The 16,217-nt window shown below is 42.1% G+C and overlaps 1 protein-coding gene across 2 annotated transcripts in view; it reads right to left on the minus strand.

Moving 5' to 3' along the window:
• The window catches only part of BRAF (B-Raf proto-oncogene, serine/threonine kinase), a 90,815-nt gene that overhangs the window by 40,526 nt on the left and 34,072 nt on the right, over window positions 1–16,217 (minus strand). For both annotated transcript variants that reach the window (XM_071551139.1, XM_071551140.1), the window contains exons 4-6: window positions 3,079–3,182; window positions 2,325–2,427; window positions 887–1,035 (exon numbers count right to left, since the gene is read on the minus strand). In XM_071551139.1, the coding sequence (XP_071407240.1) occupies window positions 887–1,035; window positions 2,325–2,427; window positions 3,079–3,182 (356 nt within the window). The remainder of the gene's footprint in view (window positions 1–886; window positions 1,036–2,324; window positions 2,428–3,078; window positions 3,183–16,217) is intronic.

Here is a 16,217-nt window from a genome sequence, read left to right on the forward strand (position 1 = left end):
AAAGTATTTTTTTAATCTTTTAGTTGGAATTGCAAACATCTGGTTCCTTAAGAATGCACAACCTAAACCTGTATGTTGAGTACATATTTTAATATTTGCACTGATGCAATGCCAAAAAATAAGTGCCAAATGGATACAACTATGTTATCCATAAACCCTAAGCCCAAACTCTAGAGATGCTCAGGTAAGCTGTTACAAACTCAAGATCAATCTAAATTAGTTCTTGGGGAAAAAACCAGCATTTTAAATTGTTCATTACATGAAAAACTGTTTAAAAGACTTGATAGCCTCTTCTGAAACTGATCAAATAGAACACAGCCATTTTACACCAGATGCTTAACCTACATCAAAGACTTACAGAACCAGATCACTAACTCCATTCAAGAACACATGACTGTTTGGGACATTCTCTTTTATGCTTCTTACCTAGACATTTACCTTGCTAGTTTTGTTCTCAGTCTCTATAAAACCAACTGCAATTTCACTACATTCAACTAGTGACTCTTCACATTTTTTTCAGGATGAAGAGAATAAACACACAGCTAAAAATTTAAACAGGGCCCTAGCCAACACATAATAAAAAGTAGTTTTGATTAATAATAATACCTGTGAACAGTGACAAGTCTGTCTGATACAGTCAAGTGCTCAGCAACCCTATTCATGCTTCAAAGAAAGTATTTCATAGTACGGCAAAGAAATATGATCTGGTTGTTCGAGCTAGCACAGAAAGAATATGAACTAAGCAGTCTCACAGAACACTTAACTCCTATACTTTTTTATCAGGCATCTTGTCTGACTTCCTAAATGACAGATCTAACATAAGAAATCACCAACAGCTGTACACTTATTAAAAGGCTCAACTTGAAAACTAGTTGTGATTACTTACTCAAGTTGGTCATAGTTAACACACATCAGTGGCACTTCTGTACTACAGCGCTGGTGAAATTTGTATCCACACGTCTGGCACCGGAACCCCTGGAAAAGCAGCTTTCTACAAAAGTCGCAGAACGCCAATGTGAAGAATGTTTTTCGTACCTGCATTGTCAGAAATAATCACAATTACACAGAGTCCTTCTGTAAACCTGAGACAGGCTATTTGCTTCTGCCTCCCTCATACACTTACAAGCCTCTTTTCTGATGTTAGAGCTACAGTTTTATGTATAAATAGATATGCATAAAAGATGGTCTCCTTTTTGACACAGAATTCTTGCATTAAAACTTTCTTTCAATTATTTATTGGAATGAATGTTTCACTTCATTCTCAGTAAGACAACAGCAAATCTGAAGCAAAACTGCACTATTATCATGCTAAAGACAAACACTCAGAATTTAATTGGATACGACCTATAAAAACAGAAGCTACTGAAATACTATCTCATCTTCTAATTTTTCCAGGATCCAAATAACATTTCTGTCCAACACTCATAGGACTGGAAAAACACATACAGCTTATATATAAGGCTTCAATGTATGGTTATACATATAGTTGTAATTTTGATTACTGAAACTCAAACATTTTGCATCACAAAAGGGTGATGACATATGATCCCCAAATTATAGTGGGGAGAAATTATTTAGGCAATTTTCCAATTTAGCAATAGCTGGTATAAACACATATTCTAGTTCTATTACTCAAATGCAATAATCAAAATTTCAGAAGGATACAAAAAAATGTTAAGCCTATTACATTTCATCTAGCTAACCACAGCCAAAACAAATTGTTTGAGTAAAATAGTTTAAGCAGCTGACAGACAGAATTTTGGTATTTTTTAAACTGAAATAGAAGGTCTTTCTTCCCAATGTGACAAACATTAGTTCCAGGATTTCATAGGTAGCTGGAACCATTTAGATGGATTCTGTTTAGCAGCTTCCATTTACTGGGTGCCTTATCAGGTCAAAACATATTTGTGCACGAGCATCACTGATGATGTCAGCACTGCTCTTGGAATAGTTAGTTCATTAGTTAATTGCTGCTGCAGAGCCAGCAGGGAGGCCCAGAATACATTTTATAGATACAGCAATACCAAAATAGTAGATTATCATTACAGCTCTGCAATGCAGTGCTGATTTAAACCCCCTACATTTATAGATTTTAGAGGGTGTATTCCATTCAAACGTGGAAGTTTTAAGGGTGATCAACTACTCTAACATCACTTATTTCAAGTACAATTCTATCTAATTCACTTAAGCTACTGTGGTTAAAAACTTCTTTTGCAACTCCCACCACATCCCACAGATAGAAAATATTCCAAGTTGGTAATTTGAATTTGAAAGTACCAAGTTGATGTAACCCCACTCAGAATCTCACAAAAAACAGTACATACAAAATTGTGTGTTGTGAGTGGCACATTCTCCAAGACTTCCACATGTAGCTCCTCTCCTGTGAGCCAGGAAATGTCTGTGTCCCAGCCAATTGGCTTCTTCTCTCTAAAGTGCAAATAACCTCTCATTAACATCAGCACACAAGCCCCTGCCCGTCCCTCGCCAAAGCTGCGGTATCAGCTACAGTGCGGGTTTGGGGCTCAGTATCCAACTGCAGGGAACTTCAAAGGCAAGACACCAAGCTCAGCATACAACAAATAATGCACACATTCCCTGGACAACCTGCATGAAGGAAATGGACTTTCTACCAATCAGCTCCAGTGGTGACCAATTCCTTGGTTTCAAGGTGATCAAACAAAGTGTTTATGAAAGTACCTGTTGCATAAGAATTCCACAGAGATGGCTAATTTTGTGCACTAAGATAATCTACAAACTTTTTAGTGTTAAAAACTCGTTTTTATTCCCCCCAAGAGAGCTCTTGCCTTCAGTTAGGAACGCATTATAATCAAGTGAAATAAAATCAAGTTAACACAACCTGTGCCAGCAGCCTATACACTCAGTATTATGCCTGAGCCTTTTTCTAGAAGTTTGCCATTCTTTTCAACATGTCTTTGAGGTGCAAACTGTTTTAGTGAAAAGTATCATATAATTCTCAACTTCAAAAGCAACTTTCACAATGCTGGATAGAATTGGCAACACTGGGTAGCTCCAACAAGAGAGCCCAAGAGCAAAAAACCATCACACACAAAACCATACCCATCTTGTATTCTGTAAACAGCACAACATTCTGGAATAAGACCTCTCATCATTAGCGCTTTCTTTAGGCTGTCTCGGACTGTCACTCCACATCTTGCTGGAACCTAGAGGTCAAATAAGAAGGAAATTATATAAAGTAATTTCCCATTTATTCCCCCAAACTGACGCAAACGTTTTGACCCTCAAGTGCTAAACCCCACTCTTCATGATGCTTTACAGAACACTAGATCAGAGTTTTTCAAAACGTTTTTTGTACTGTGGAAGATTTTATTGGTGAATAGTATATGCAAATGGAGCTCAGCTAGGAGAGAGAACAAACTCTACACTTCTCTTAACACTGGGAATGAAATCTTCACTCAGCTCCAAAAGTGACTTTCGAACTTTTCTTAGCTGAAAGGAACTGGAGACACAGCACAAAAACAGACAGTAACGACATACAGATATATTTTTACAACCTGGTCTGAACTTCAGTGGGGAAAAATGCCAAGAGAAATTAAGAGAAGGAACTAATTTGGACTGCACTCAAAAAACCACTACCATAAAATGTAAGTATTTTATTTTCTATTTCTAAAACAGAAGATAAGCATCCAAACAAGTAAAACAAAACAGTCATCCGAGTCAGGCACACCATTACATCTCACTTTAACATACATTTGTAACTCGACAGATACTTCTTATATGAAAAACATATTTCTTTCTTCTATTGCATTGTTTGAAAAGTGGATCTCTAACAGGATGGGAAGAATGGAGGAGCACACTAAAACTTGCCAAACCAAGAACTGCAAACTATGCAAAGTAAAGGTATTTTCTTTGCCTCTACTCTAATTCAAATGCATCCTCACTGCCTTTTTGCTGCTCCGGAGTTCATTCTTCTGCTTTGTTTCTAGTGCTCACAAGTGCCTCTTGTGGTCAAGAGGGCATCGATAAGCATTAAAAAGGTGAGTTAAGGAGCTGCTAAATCCAAGGAAGTAACGCACATCATTAGTTTAGAGCTTGCTCTGCTCTAGTATGCAAGAAAATGCTCTATTTTCTTCTCTAGAAACCACCTTTCATTTCTAAGTGCCCTTCTGTGTTTCAGTTGCTTTGGAGCCTACAGGCCTGGTTTCCAGCTCGTGTGCATTCATGAAAGCCTTTTAAATGAGACCACTATGCCAATTTAGACTTGAGAGAAGGTATTTCGGCATATAAAGTAACTGCTACATATTGTCTTAGGGCGGTCCTGTGGTGTAAAGGAGAGCACTCTGGATTCTGAATCCCAGGGATGAGTTCGAGTCTCAGTGGGACCATCTCCTGGCAGTTCAATGCCTCCCTGCCATCCCATCCCGTCACATTTCGGATGCTCAGCAGGGTCAGCCCCGGTTAGTACCGGGTGCTGTGACAGTCCCGAGGACTTCACTGTCACTGTCCAAGCTCGCTCGGCCGTGGCAGATGGACCTCAGGACTTAAACGGTGGGGCCAGTTCTGTGCACGCTGTGCCTCACCTAAAAAATCCACTGCTCAAGCTGGAAGGGCACACCCACGTGGGGAGAGCCCTGCCCAAATCTGCGTTCACAAAGTCTGGCCAGACAGACATACTCTACTCCAGCTGTAGGCATATCTTATATGAGTAAGTACATCATCTCTAGGTATACCTGTGGTGTAGGTGTACAACTGTACACAATCTACGTATACATATACAGAGTATAGTGTTAAGCCATAAAAAAAAGGAACACATAACATGTGATTAAGCGCAGTCGAAGGTGTTGAATATTACCAACTTCCTATTTCTAGAACTCAATAGTGAAAATATGTATGACTTCAGGTGCTGTACATACTGGGACATCTCCTATAATCATGAACAGAACCTAAAACACAAATCAGAAGAAAACCCCACAAACTCAACAGACCTGTCTGAACACCTGAAACACAGTTCTGGCCTGCCAGTGGCTTAAGACAGTGCACTCAGTAGCCAAAAGCGGTCTTTTAATCAGCTTCAACTGGCTTTGGATCAGAGCCTAGTTTTTGCTCCTTGCACTTAACTTTCCATAGGTATTTAGGGGCTCTGTGTCCTACTTAAGGATGAGAGTGCAAAGTAGCCATCTGCTTCAAGTAGCTTTGTGAACACTACTTGAGGTTACACTATATATTGCATCTCTAAAACTCAAACATATGCTCTTTTTGAAGATACAAATTGAAGGAGTATTTTGCTTCACCATCCTCCTCCCATTAACATGAATGTGCTTCTTACAGGATATTTGTGCATTTCATCTGGTCAACATAAACATTTAAAAAAGAGAATTTCTCTTAATTCCTTGAAAGAAAAACACCTTACAGCATACTGCTTTACAAACTTGATACTCAGCCTTAAGTGACTTGGGTTTACACCTTACATTCCTGTTTAATGCATCTTTTTATTCATCTAAGTCACTTCTTACCATCCCAGAAGTTTGCACCGTGACTTTCAATCATTGGTAGGTCATTCCTGCAGCATAAAATGTCCTTAATTGTTACTGACACCCATCACTGGGAGCCTGAGAGCATTTATCATCAATATGTTCAACAACATTCCACTGCAAAAGTCAGCTTTCTGTGGCTGAGGTCTCTTCCAAACTACTTGCTCACACTGAAACCAACTGTTCATAAGGTTGTTCCGTGACTGGTACTCCCTGCTCCCAAGCCCTGGGAACACGCTCAGCATAACCAGTACCATTTTATGAGAGGAGCAGCCATTCCTTGTGACTGAGTGGGTCATGCACTTGTTCTCTTTCCTCTCATTATCAACCCAGGAGACAAACTGAAGAGACTTCCCCTTCCCCTCCCTACTGGCCTCCCGGTTCCTGGGCAGCAGACTGACTGCTCCCTCCCTTGCTAGGTCTCAGGGCTCCATACACCCAGGGACACCAGGCAGTGGTGATGGCCTGGTCAGACAATGCCGGAGTTGAACAGCACCCAGAGCACTGTCTGTAAATTGAGCAGTTACCAGTGCTAATGGGGAACTTGGATCGCAGCTGCTGCTGGACAGTGAGATCTGGGACCCACCAGTGCCCAGGGATGTGCTTTCCTTCCTCCAAGGATTGAGGAAGTGACTTGTATTCTTTTATATGAATGGTGAGCCTAGATTATTATTGTTATATTGATATGATGTATTAAAGATTTGGCTTGATCTGCAAAGGGTCCAGAAATAAGTGAGTTGTATTATAAATTCTGTACCATGCTACATATAATTCTACTGATTCTGCTTGCAAAAATCATGTGCCCTTCTAATCACAAATTCTGTGCTACACTAATCATAGTATCTTGTTAAGAAAATAATTCTTTAACTGTACCTAAGATTTAGTGCAGTCATCATGATTCTGCCAAGGATGTCTGAAAGAACTTGTCTGTCCTCTCAGCGTCAAGTGACAAGTTCTCCCTGTCTACAACACAAATACATTGAAAAAACCCCAGAGTAAATATTTTAAAGAATCTGGCTAAAATCTCTGAGGATTTCAGGTCTGCTCCAACCTCCCCCACACATTATGTCCAATCATGGCCATTTTGACGGAGCAAGCAATCGCTCTTTGGCTCAAGGCTATTTTTCCTCTAAGTAGCTCCTGTTGGATTGGGGTTGAGTCCCCACAGAAAATTCAGGTCTACCTTTCCAGCAACCTCAGTCACTTTCCCACTGATACCCACAGTTAACGAATAAATTGGAATACTGACAAGGTGCCAGACAGCCAATGGGCACAAAAAGGGAAATGAAGAGAGTCAGGAAAGCGGTTGAGCATGAAGCAGAAATGCAAGGAGGGGATCAGGACAAACTTAAGGACTGACCAGAGAAAGCACGTGTATCCTGGGAGAGGGAACTGCTATCAGCAGATTGCTGGGAAACAAACAAGACAGAGGGAAGACAGACTGAAAAGCTAAACAAGGCAGAGGGCAGGAAACACAACCGTGATGAACCACCTTGTATGGGAGAACTGGTTGCCAGCAGCCAGGGAAGTATTGGAAGCACATCCTGAACAGGAAGCTTTCGTGCTGTGATTAGGAGAAAAGGCAGCTTGTTTTGGACAAGGAGCATCAGGGAAAGAAAGTGCCTAAGGGAAGCCTTAGAACCCCGCACAGAGAGGGAAGCGTTCCTATCTCAGGCAGAAAACTTCAAGGCAGTAAGTATTAAAAGAAAACAGGTTAGTAAAATCTTGACCTAGGTGAGAGAATAGAACAGGACAAGGCAAAAGAGCCAAGCAGAGGGACGCTGACTAACATTAAAGAACATATAAAATTCTTGTGTTCACTGGAAGACATTCTCTTCCTCCAGCACTGATCCTCCATAAATGATGACAACATCCTCCAGTGACTCATGAAGCAAAGATCTGCATCAGGAACCTAAAAGTTCTGATGTTATTAATGAATTACATTATGTAAATATTGCTGCTTCTGTTGATTTCTACTTTTTTCTTTTAATTTTGCCAAACACAAGATCTATGAAGTTAGAGGGTTTCTTCTAAGAGGTCAATAAAGTCAGAAATGCAAACTCTCTTAATTTGAGAAGCATCAGAACGAAGGTTGCCTACAGCAGCACAAGTGCAACAGGACTATGAAAAATGTGCATTAAACATCTTGCTCACTTATCATTTGGTATTTCTCAGTACTACTTTCCCAAGTCCCCTTCGTTAAAATACAAGCCATATTTATGCAACTTCCAATTAGAGACATGGGTAGAACATTTGTTCTCTTCACTGTCATTTGCAGCAAGACCCAGCTAAAAAAGCAGAACTGTTATGATTACTTTCAAAAATCATCACGATCCTGAATCAGTATCACATTTAGAACATTCTCTTAGAGAACTCCTGAGCAGAGAAACATAAGGCTAAATTAAAAGAACTTAGTGCTAGAATAAATCCCCGTGGTATTGATTAATCATTTTCCTAGACTGGTACACCATGGTCTATCTCCATCTGTGCATGGAGCCCTTCAGCCCCCTCCTTCAGTCCCTATGAGCACCTGCTGTAAAGAAGAAATACCGCCCCACAGAGCATTCCCTCTGAAACCTCTTCCTGCTCCATTCTCTTTGCACCCCCAAAATAGGGCAAAGTTAAAGAAAAACCCCACTCCAAGAGTGATTTGGAGAGAAACTCAGAATTAAGGAAAAAACCTAACAGACCAAACAAACTCTTTTTCCCAGCTAACAGACTCTGAAGCAGGAATTTCCGAACAGCTTCAGCCAGTCAGAGGAAGGGCATGCAGTCCCACCACCTGGGAGCACAGAGAGGAGCCCTGCAGCCCCACACAGGGACACCCCGGCTGGAGCAGGAGCCCTGCAGCCCCACACAGGGACACCCCGGCTGGAGCAGGAGCCCTGCAGCCCCACACAGGGACACCCCCGCTGGAGCAGGAGCCCTGCAGCCCCACACAGGGACACCCCGGCTGGAGCAGGAGCCCTGCAGCCCCACACAGGGACACCCCGGCTGGAGCAGGAGCCCTGCAGCCCCACACAGGGACACCCCGGCTGGAGCAGGAGCCCTGCAGCCCCACACAGGGACACCCCGGCTGGAGCAGGAGCCCTGCAGCCCCACACAGGGACACCCCGGCTGGAGCAGGAGCCCTGCAGCCCCACAAAGGGACACCCCGGCTGGAGCAGGAGCCCTGCAGCCCCACACAGGGACACCCCGGCTGGAGCAGGAGCCCTGCAGCCCCACACAGGGACACCCCGGCTGGGGCAGGAGCCCTGCAGCCCCACACAGGGACACCCCGGCTGGAGCAGGAGCCCTGCAGCCCCACACAGGGACACCCCGGCTGGAGCAGGAGCCCTGCAGCCCCACACAGGGACACCCCGGCTGGAGCAGGAGCCCTGCAGCCCCACACAGGGACACCCCGGCTGGAGCAGGAGCCCTGCAGCCCCACACAGGGACACCCCGGCTGGAGCAGGAGCCCTGCAGCCCCACACAGGGACACCCCGGCTGGAGCAGGAGCCCTGCAGCCCCACACAGGGACACCCCGGCTGGAGCAGGAGCCCTGCAGCCCCACACAGGGACACCCCCGCTGGGGCAGGAGCCCTGCAGCCCCACACAGGGACACCCCGGCTGGGGCAGGAGCCCTGCAGCCCCACACAGGGACACCCCCGCTGGGGCAGGAGCCCTGCAGCCCCACACAGGGACACCCTGGCTGCCCGCCAGGAGCCGGCAGCTCCCCCACGGCAGCCAGGCACCAAGGCGGGTTCATTGATTCCATCAAGATTTTTGTCAGGATTCCCAGAGCATTTTAACTGAATCACATAGAGCATTTTTTGACAAAATCAGCTCCCCAGGAGAAAGTTTCTCATCTCTCCAAAATATGTGCTCTTATGCTTGCAATCCAGAAAACTGAACTAAGTTTGCATTTTATTGAAACACAGAGTGCTTAATTTTATTTCAAATCCATTTTGTTTCTGTCCATCAATGGTTTATTTGTTTTATAACTAAGAGAATCTAAATACGTTTCACAATGATCAGCCCCTAAATTCTCATGTTACAGAACTAGAGATGCCCTTCCAAATTGTGATTGCTAAGGGTTTTCTTTTTACCATACTTATATACCCAATATTTGTAGATTAGAAATGATTTAGGCTTTGATAGCAATTTCAAAGTCGATTCATCGACTTTCAAAAGTGAAGAACATGAAACAGTGTGGGCTATGTAATACTAAGGAATAGTACAGAAGCTGCCAACACAGACTGTGAGGTGTGTTCAGTGTGCAGCTTAATAATATACTGGAGAAAGTAACTTACTTACGCATCCTGAACAGGGCAAGCAGCGATTCAGGGAGACACCAAAATACATGCTCAAATTCGCAAATGTTAAGTCCCAAGGAAACAAATAAAAATTATTGCAAATTTCAAAAATTCTCAAAGCACTCTTACTACCGAGCAGACAGATTAGACAGAACTATGGCCTTTAATTTTCTCATTTCTTTTACCCATGTGGACTGTTTCTAAGGACAGTAAGTATTCCTAACAACATTGTTGATCTATATTCAGTACTGGAGCTACAAGCATTTAAGCAATGGATAATAAATCCCTTATTTCTGTAAATCGGTCATCCCGATTCAGTAAGAAATTCAGGGCTATGTCCCTAAATAACTCTTACATCACTTCTCTAACATCAGAGTAGAAACTGCCATAGTCTCAGTGAGTTAAAAATGCTTCTTTACACCAGTGCAGTTTCCAGTAGTTTAGAGTAATATAGAATGTGAAGAGACTAAGAAACACTTCAAAACTCGATGCAAAGGTATTCTCTGAAAGTGGAGAGGCTGCTCAGCTGGCTGGGTTTTTCCCTCAGCCTTGCACTGCAGTTCAGCTCGCTTAAGCCAAGTGTTATGCAGGTAAGGAATGATCATTTTTCATGGCTCGGCTTCACAAATGAAGATTTGTGAAGGGCTCTCCCCACGTGGGTGTGCCCTTCCAGCCTGCGCAGTGGATTTTTTAGGTGAGGCACAGCGTGCGCAGAACTGGCCCCACCGTTTAACTCCTCAGGTTCTTTTGCCACGGCCGAGTGAGCTTGGACAGTGACAGTGAAGTCCTCAGGACTAGAACCTACAGCACCCGGTATCCCCAGGAGGTCTCCCATCCAAGTACTGACCGGGGCTGACCCTGCTCAGCTTCAAAGACCTGACAGGATCGGGTGTCAGGGTGGCATTGAACTGCCTGGTAAGGTATGTAAAGGTATGTGCAACACACCTTACAGCTTCAGAGCAACTCTGAACAGTTAAGTAGACTATTGCATACAATAGTGGAAATATTCCAAGTATTATGGACTTGAAATATCACTCCGTAGTATTTATTTGTCTACCACAACATATACACTCTGAAAGACCCCACTTTTCCCCCCTTTGATGCCTATATGACTAAAAAAATCTCAGTCACGTGCTTACAGAATTCTATGTGTTGGGAGAAAAATAGGCTAAACTACCTTTTTGCTAAACAACTAGTTTGGTTTTTCAACATGTCAGGTTTTCTTGTAAAATCCAAACATGATACCTTCATTTAATTTCTTATCTTACACATGAAAAACAGTATTTAACCAAACCACTCAGCCACTTCTTACAGCACTAACAGATAAAATAATCCTCCTTTGTGGCAAAAAGAACATAAGACAATACTGAACATCACATCCTCTATAAAATAAAGAACGTGGGTTTTGGACACAGCTGTTCCGGATTTCAGAGCATGAAGTTCTGTCCAGCTTCCAGGAGAAAGCAGCATTTAAGAAAATACCAATATGTTCCATTAAGAATGTAAGAAAAATTACAGGCAATTCCATTGCATTAAATCTTGTTTCCAAGGGAAGTTGAAGAGAATTTACCCATTTTACAAAGCTGTTCGCATTCCAACAAATGCATCCCATTTAACTTGCAAAGACATCCATTACCAGCAGCCATTTGACCCTCCAATACAATTAACTGGACTCACTTGTAGAACACAATGGTACTGATTTATGTCAGTACAGAAATATATTCTCAGTTTACCATCACTAAACCACACTGGCTCAAGCTTATTGTGCCCAGTCACCAACAGCCTCCACATTTCCATTTTTCAGGCCTTCGAGGGACAGCTCCCAAACTGTGCTGAGAAGAAAAGTGATCATTTGTAAGGCGACAGCAGAGAGCAGAATCACCATGTTAAAACTGTGGTTAGGGTCAATACCAGTGGGCGAAGTTGTGAAGACTGACAGTGACCTACTAATAAAATTAAGTTTGTAACAGATGGGGCTTTAGCCTTCAGACTTGAGAGAAATGCCCATCTACAAAAATACCTGTAGTCATATAGGCATCAAACCCCAGTTTCTGTTCAAGGGACCAAAAAGCCAGCTGACTGCTCTTCACACCAAAACAAACACATTCGAAATTTAAGGTACAAAAGAGTTTAAATCAATCTTTGTAGGAAGTCAGACTCAGAGTCCGCTTGTGTAGATTCCTGTCTCAGGTGACCACACTCCAAATGCTTTAAAGCTGTGGGGGCAAGAAGCTACTCCAGAAGGGCTAAATGACACATCCTTAACTAAACTATTGGAACAGATCCTAAAAACAAATGGATACTTTTATCTCCAGGTAATATATACATTCTCTACAAATATTAAAGCCTTGGTTGGCAGTTTTGCTTAAGCAACTCAAGAAGCCATGAATTTAAGTGTGACTTACTAGACATGGAATTAAAACATTTATTACAATTATTTTCAGATTTGTGACTTGCATTCCATTTCACTGAGTGCCTGCCTAGCACATCATGAGGCAAAGGAAACATGCTCCAAACAATATTTTCTTCTATCATTCATTACTTTCTACAGCCAGACTTTCCATCTCTTAAGGAGTCACTAAACACTCCTTGCTTGAGGAATACTCTTAAAAAAGAGCGATCAATATTGCACAAGGCATTCCAGATGACAAGTCATCAATTTTATAATGGCAAGTTTTCAATATTGTTTGACTTTGCAGTCTAAGACAGTGTATCAATAAAACTGAAGTAGATTAAATCATTCTCTTTTCAACACATATGCCTTTGAATTTATCCAATATTGAGTTTAGCCTGGAGTGAGTAATCCCTGGCAGGCAGCAAAGCACCACCCAGCTGCCTGATCACTCTCCCCTCAGTGGAATGGGGGAGAGAACTGGAAAGACAAAAGCACGAAAACTTCTGAGTTGAGATAAAAGGCAATTTAACAAATGAAGGAACAAGTTTTCCTAGTGATACAGAAGCAAACAAACACCACTGGCAAACTGATGTGATGCCCAGCCAGTCCCTAAGCAATGGCAACTTTGGAAAAACTCCTCTCCGTTTTATTCCAGATGATGATGGAATGATGCCTTTGGTCAGCTGTGTCAGCTGTTCCTGCTGTGTCCCCACCTCAGCCTCCTGGCTGGGGGGAGTGGGAAACTGGGAAAGCCTTGGCCCTGCACACCCTGCTCAGCAACAGCTGAAACGCTGCTGTGTGGTCAGGGCTGTCTCGGGGATTGCTCTAAGACACCACACCACAGGAGCTGCAGAGAAGACAGTGAAGTGCACTGAAGGCAGCCCTGGTACAGTTTGCTGCAGCTTCACTGAACACCTCCCAAAGACACACCTTTGAGGCTTCCTTAGACATGAAGGACTTGCTCGTCATTGTAAAGCTGCCCTGATGCAGCAAAATCTTTCTTGCTTACTGACCACCTAACAGAGGTTTTCCACACTTAAATTTCTTCCCTATGAAAACTGGTAACTTAAGTCTCTAATTTGACTTTGCCTTTCAGCAATTTCACAGGTAGGTCAATAGGTCTTGCAGATGATCCAATTACTTAACAAAGTATCAAATGAAGTTTACTTGAAACTAAAATTTACTTGAAAGTAAACTACCATTTACTTCATGCTATCAGTCTGTTAATCTGATGCATAAAATGCCAAGGCACTCAGATACATTCAGCAACTACCCATTGGCACAGGCTAAAAATAAACTCAACTTCTGCTGCATGTTTGATACAACATGGGAAGTTTGAATAGTATTTTTTGATTAAAAAAAACTAATCTTGTCAAACCAGATGTGTAATTAAACACCAGAAACTGGTTTATTCAGCTGCCTGAACACCCCTTCTCTGAATTTTTCTTATACTTGACAGGTGAAACTGGTAGGACAGCTTGAATGCCTGAAGAAATCCAGTGCTTCCTACTCAGCAAGCTCGAGGCACAAACTCACAGCCATAAACTGCAGAAAGCAAGATGCAAATCTTAAAAGAAATGCACCGAGTACCAGATTTAAGAACAGAACATTTGAAGGATCCCAGTTGTGCGTGCACGATGAATTAATTTATGCTAACGATTTCCATAGGATAAAAATAGCTGATTCTTCCAGTCTTCATGACTGCAGAGATCACATGACTCTTGCTTAATTAAAAGGCAGATGTAGTAATAAACCAAGGTGTGACAAGAGCGAGACACTTGAAATAAGAACTGCCCCCATGCACAGCACCCTGTTCAGTTTCTGCAACTCTTGAAGTACAAATTCTCCCTTTTAAAAACTCCGTCTCACATTTGTGTTTTGAGAACTTTCATTAACTTTGTGATACAAGAGTAAATATGAAACACATATGAAGCATTCCAACGCATAACAAAACAGAAAAGCTTTACTGGCACAAAATTATGCTCAGTTTTTACAGGAATCGCCTCTAATTACTCGTAAACTTCAAAAAGAAAGCAAAATAAAGAACAACCAAAGCCCACAAAACTTTCTATACTTGAACACAGAAGAAACTTTTTTTTACCCAAAGTATTACTTTTTGGTTTAGAAGCTGCCATAGGAAGTTTTTAGCCCTCATGGTGGGTGAAAATAGACAATGATTTGATCCTATTAAGAATCTGCAGGCACCAGAAGTACTTGGAGACCACCAAGCTCTCCCAAAGCACAAGCTGCATCTGCTCTTCTTTTTATTGTTTTTGCTGTTCCCCCTTGATTCACTGTCACTACTGAGACCACAATGGACAGAAACAGAATTCAAAATTGCCAAATCCACTCCTTGCTCACACTGACAGAAAGAGTGGGCACTGTAAGAGGATCCCTTATGAACTCACTGGGCAGAGCAGTGGAGACTCCTCACCACCCTCACAGCTGTTCCACCAAGGTGGCCCTAAGGCATGATGCCAACATTTCCCCTGGAAGCTGGGAATGTGCAGCAGACAGACAGCAACACTACACAGAGATAAAGAGCAACAACCATCACCACCTGATGCCTTTCAGCTGCCCATTATTTCTTACATTTAAACACTGGGTTTTTTCTAACTTTCCATGCTCCAGGACTCACACCATCATTCAGAACTCCTCACTTGCTTTCAGGCTGTTTTTCCCCACAGTGTAAGTATTTGGCTAGAAGGGATTTCTGAGGTAATCAGAATCATTCAGGGCTGCTAATAGAAGCAAGTTGTATGATCTTGTTCACAGAGTACTTGAGTTCCAAATCCTCCTACCATATTCTCTTCTTTCCTATTGCACCTCACTGCAACTTAAGAAATCTCCTAATATTGTTCCTCTGTGCAGTTATGACCAGTTTTAGCTCCTTGTTTATATACCAGGCCTTATATTAAATGGCTTTTCTTAAAAGCCTTTATTTCCTTCAATATAAAGTAGCATGTGGCAGATTTAAAGACCAACACAGAACGTGATTACTCACAGCACACAGAACCATGCCCATGGAATTCCTTACCACGAGACACAAATTTTTAGTATCCATCTGTTTAATGCAGACTGAACAGAGGCTTTCCGAACAGAAAATACCTAAACTCATAAAATTCCTGAGTGACAAATAGTTCAAATTTGGAAGACAACACAGGGAGAGTATCATACATGCCTGCCCTATTCTTGTGCTCTTTCACTACGACAGAGGGATATTCCAGATATGTCCTCACAAAGTTTATTGCATTCCAGGTTTCAAAACACTTTCCTGCAAGGGACCAGCAAGAACTGATGAGCCACAGAAAAACTGTCCATAAATTCTTACTAATGCCTTAAGGTCTGCAGTGACCAAGCAATCTAATCAGAGAAATCCCTAAATAATTCTAACTGTTTTTTCAACTTCCATATGGGAGACGAAAAATTGAAACTGTTCTTACAATTGGGAGTGGGGATTTTTCTTTATCCGTAACCTCCCAGTTGAAAATTGGCAGTCACAAAGACATGCATAAATACTTTCCCCAGGTCCTCAAAAAACACTGCCCTAAAGCCCCCAAACAAAAAGCGAAATAAAAAAAAAAATCACACAACTAGAAGCAATCCCACAAAATGCTTAAATCCTGCTCTGCATACAAATATCATATTCTTGTAATCTTTACACTCATAGAAAGCTGTTTATGTTCATTGCCTGAAACTCTTTCCATTTATTTTAAACTTTTTCACTGTCTTCTGCCTCTTACATAAAACTGAAGTTATCCTGTTGAGATATTCAATTACTTTTCCCCACACCTCTGGATTACTGGTTAATCCTCATTCTCCTTGAACTACAGTCCCCTCCCAACAACCAGCTATGTGTCTACTTCTCTTCATTTGCGCAACCATCATCCTCTGTTTCTTTTGTCTCTCTGCTTGCACCTTCAATCATATAATCATAAAATTTGGGGAAAAAATCCTAATCTACAACACAATTATCTAAGAATCCCACAAGGCTGTGTTCTCTCCCAACTCCATGAA

The sequence above is a fragment of the Pithys albifrons genome, chromosome 3 (assembly GCF_047495875.1).
Source record: "Pithys albifrons albifrons isolate INPA30051 chromosome 3, PitAlb_v1, whole genome shotgun sequence".
NCBI lineage: Eukaryota > Metazoa > Chordata > Aves > Passeriformes > Thamnophilidae > Pithys > Pithys albifrons.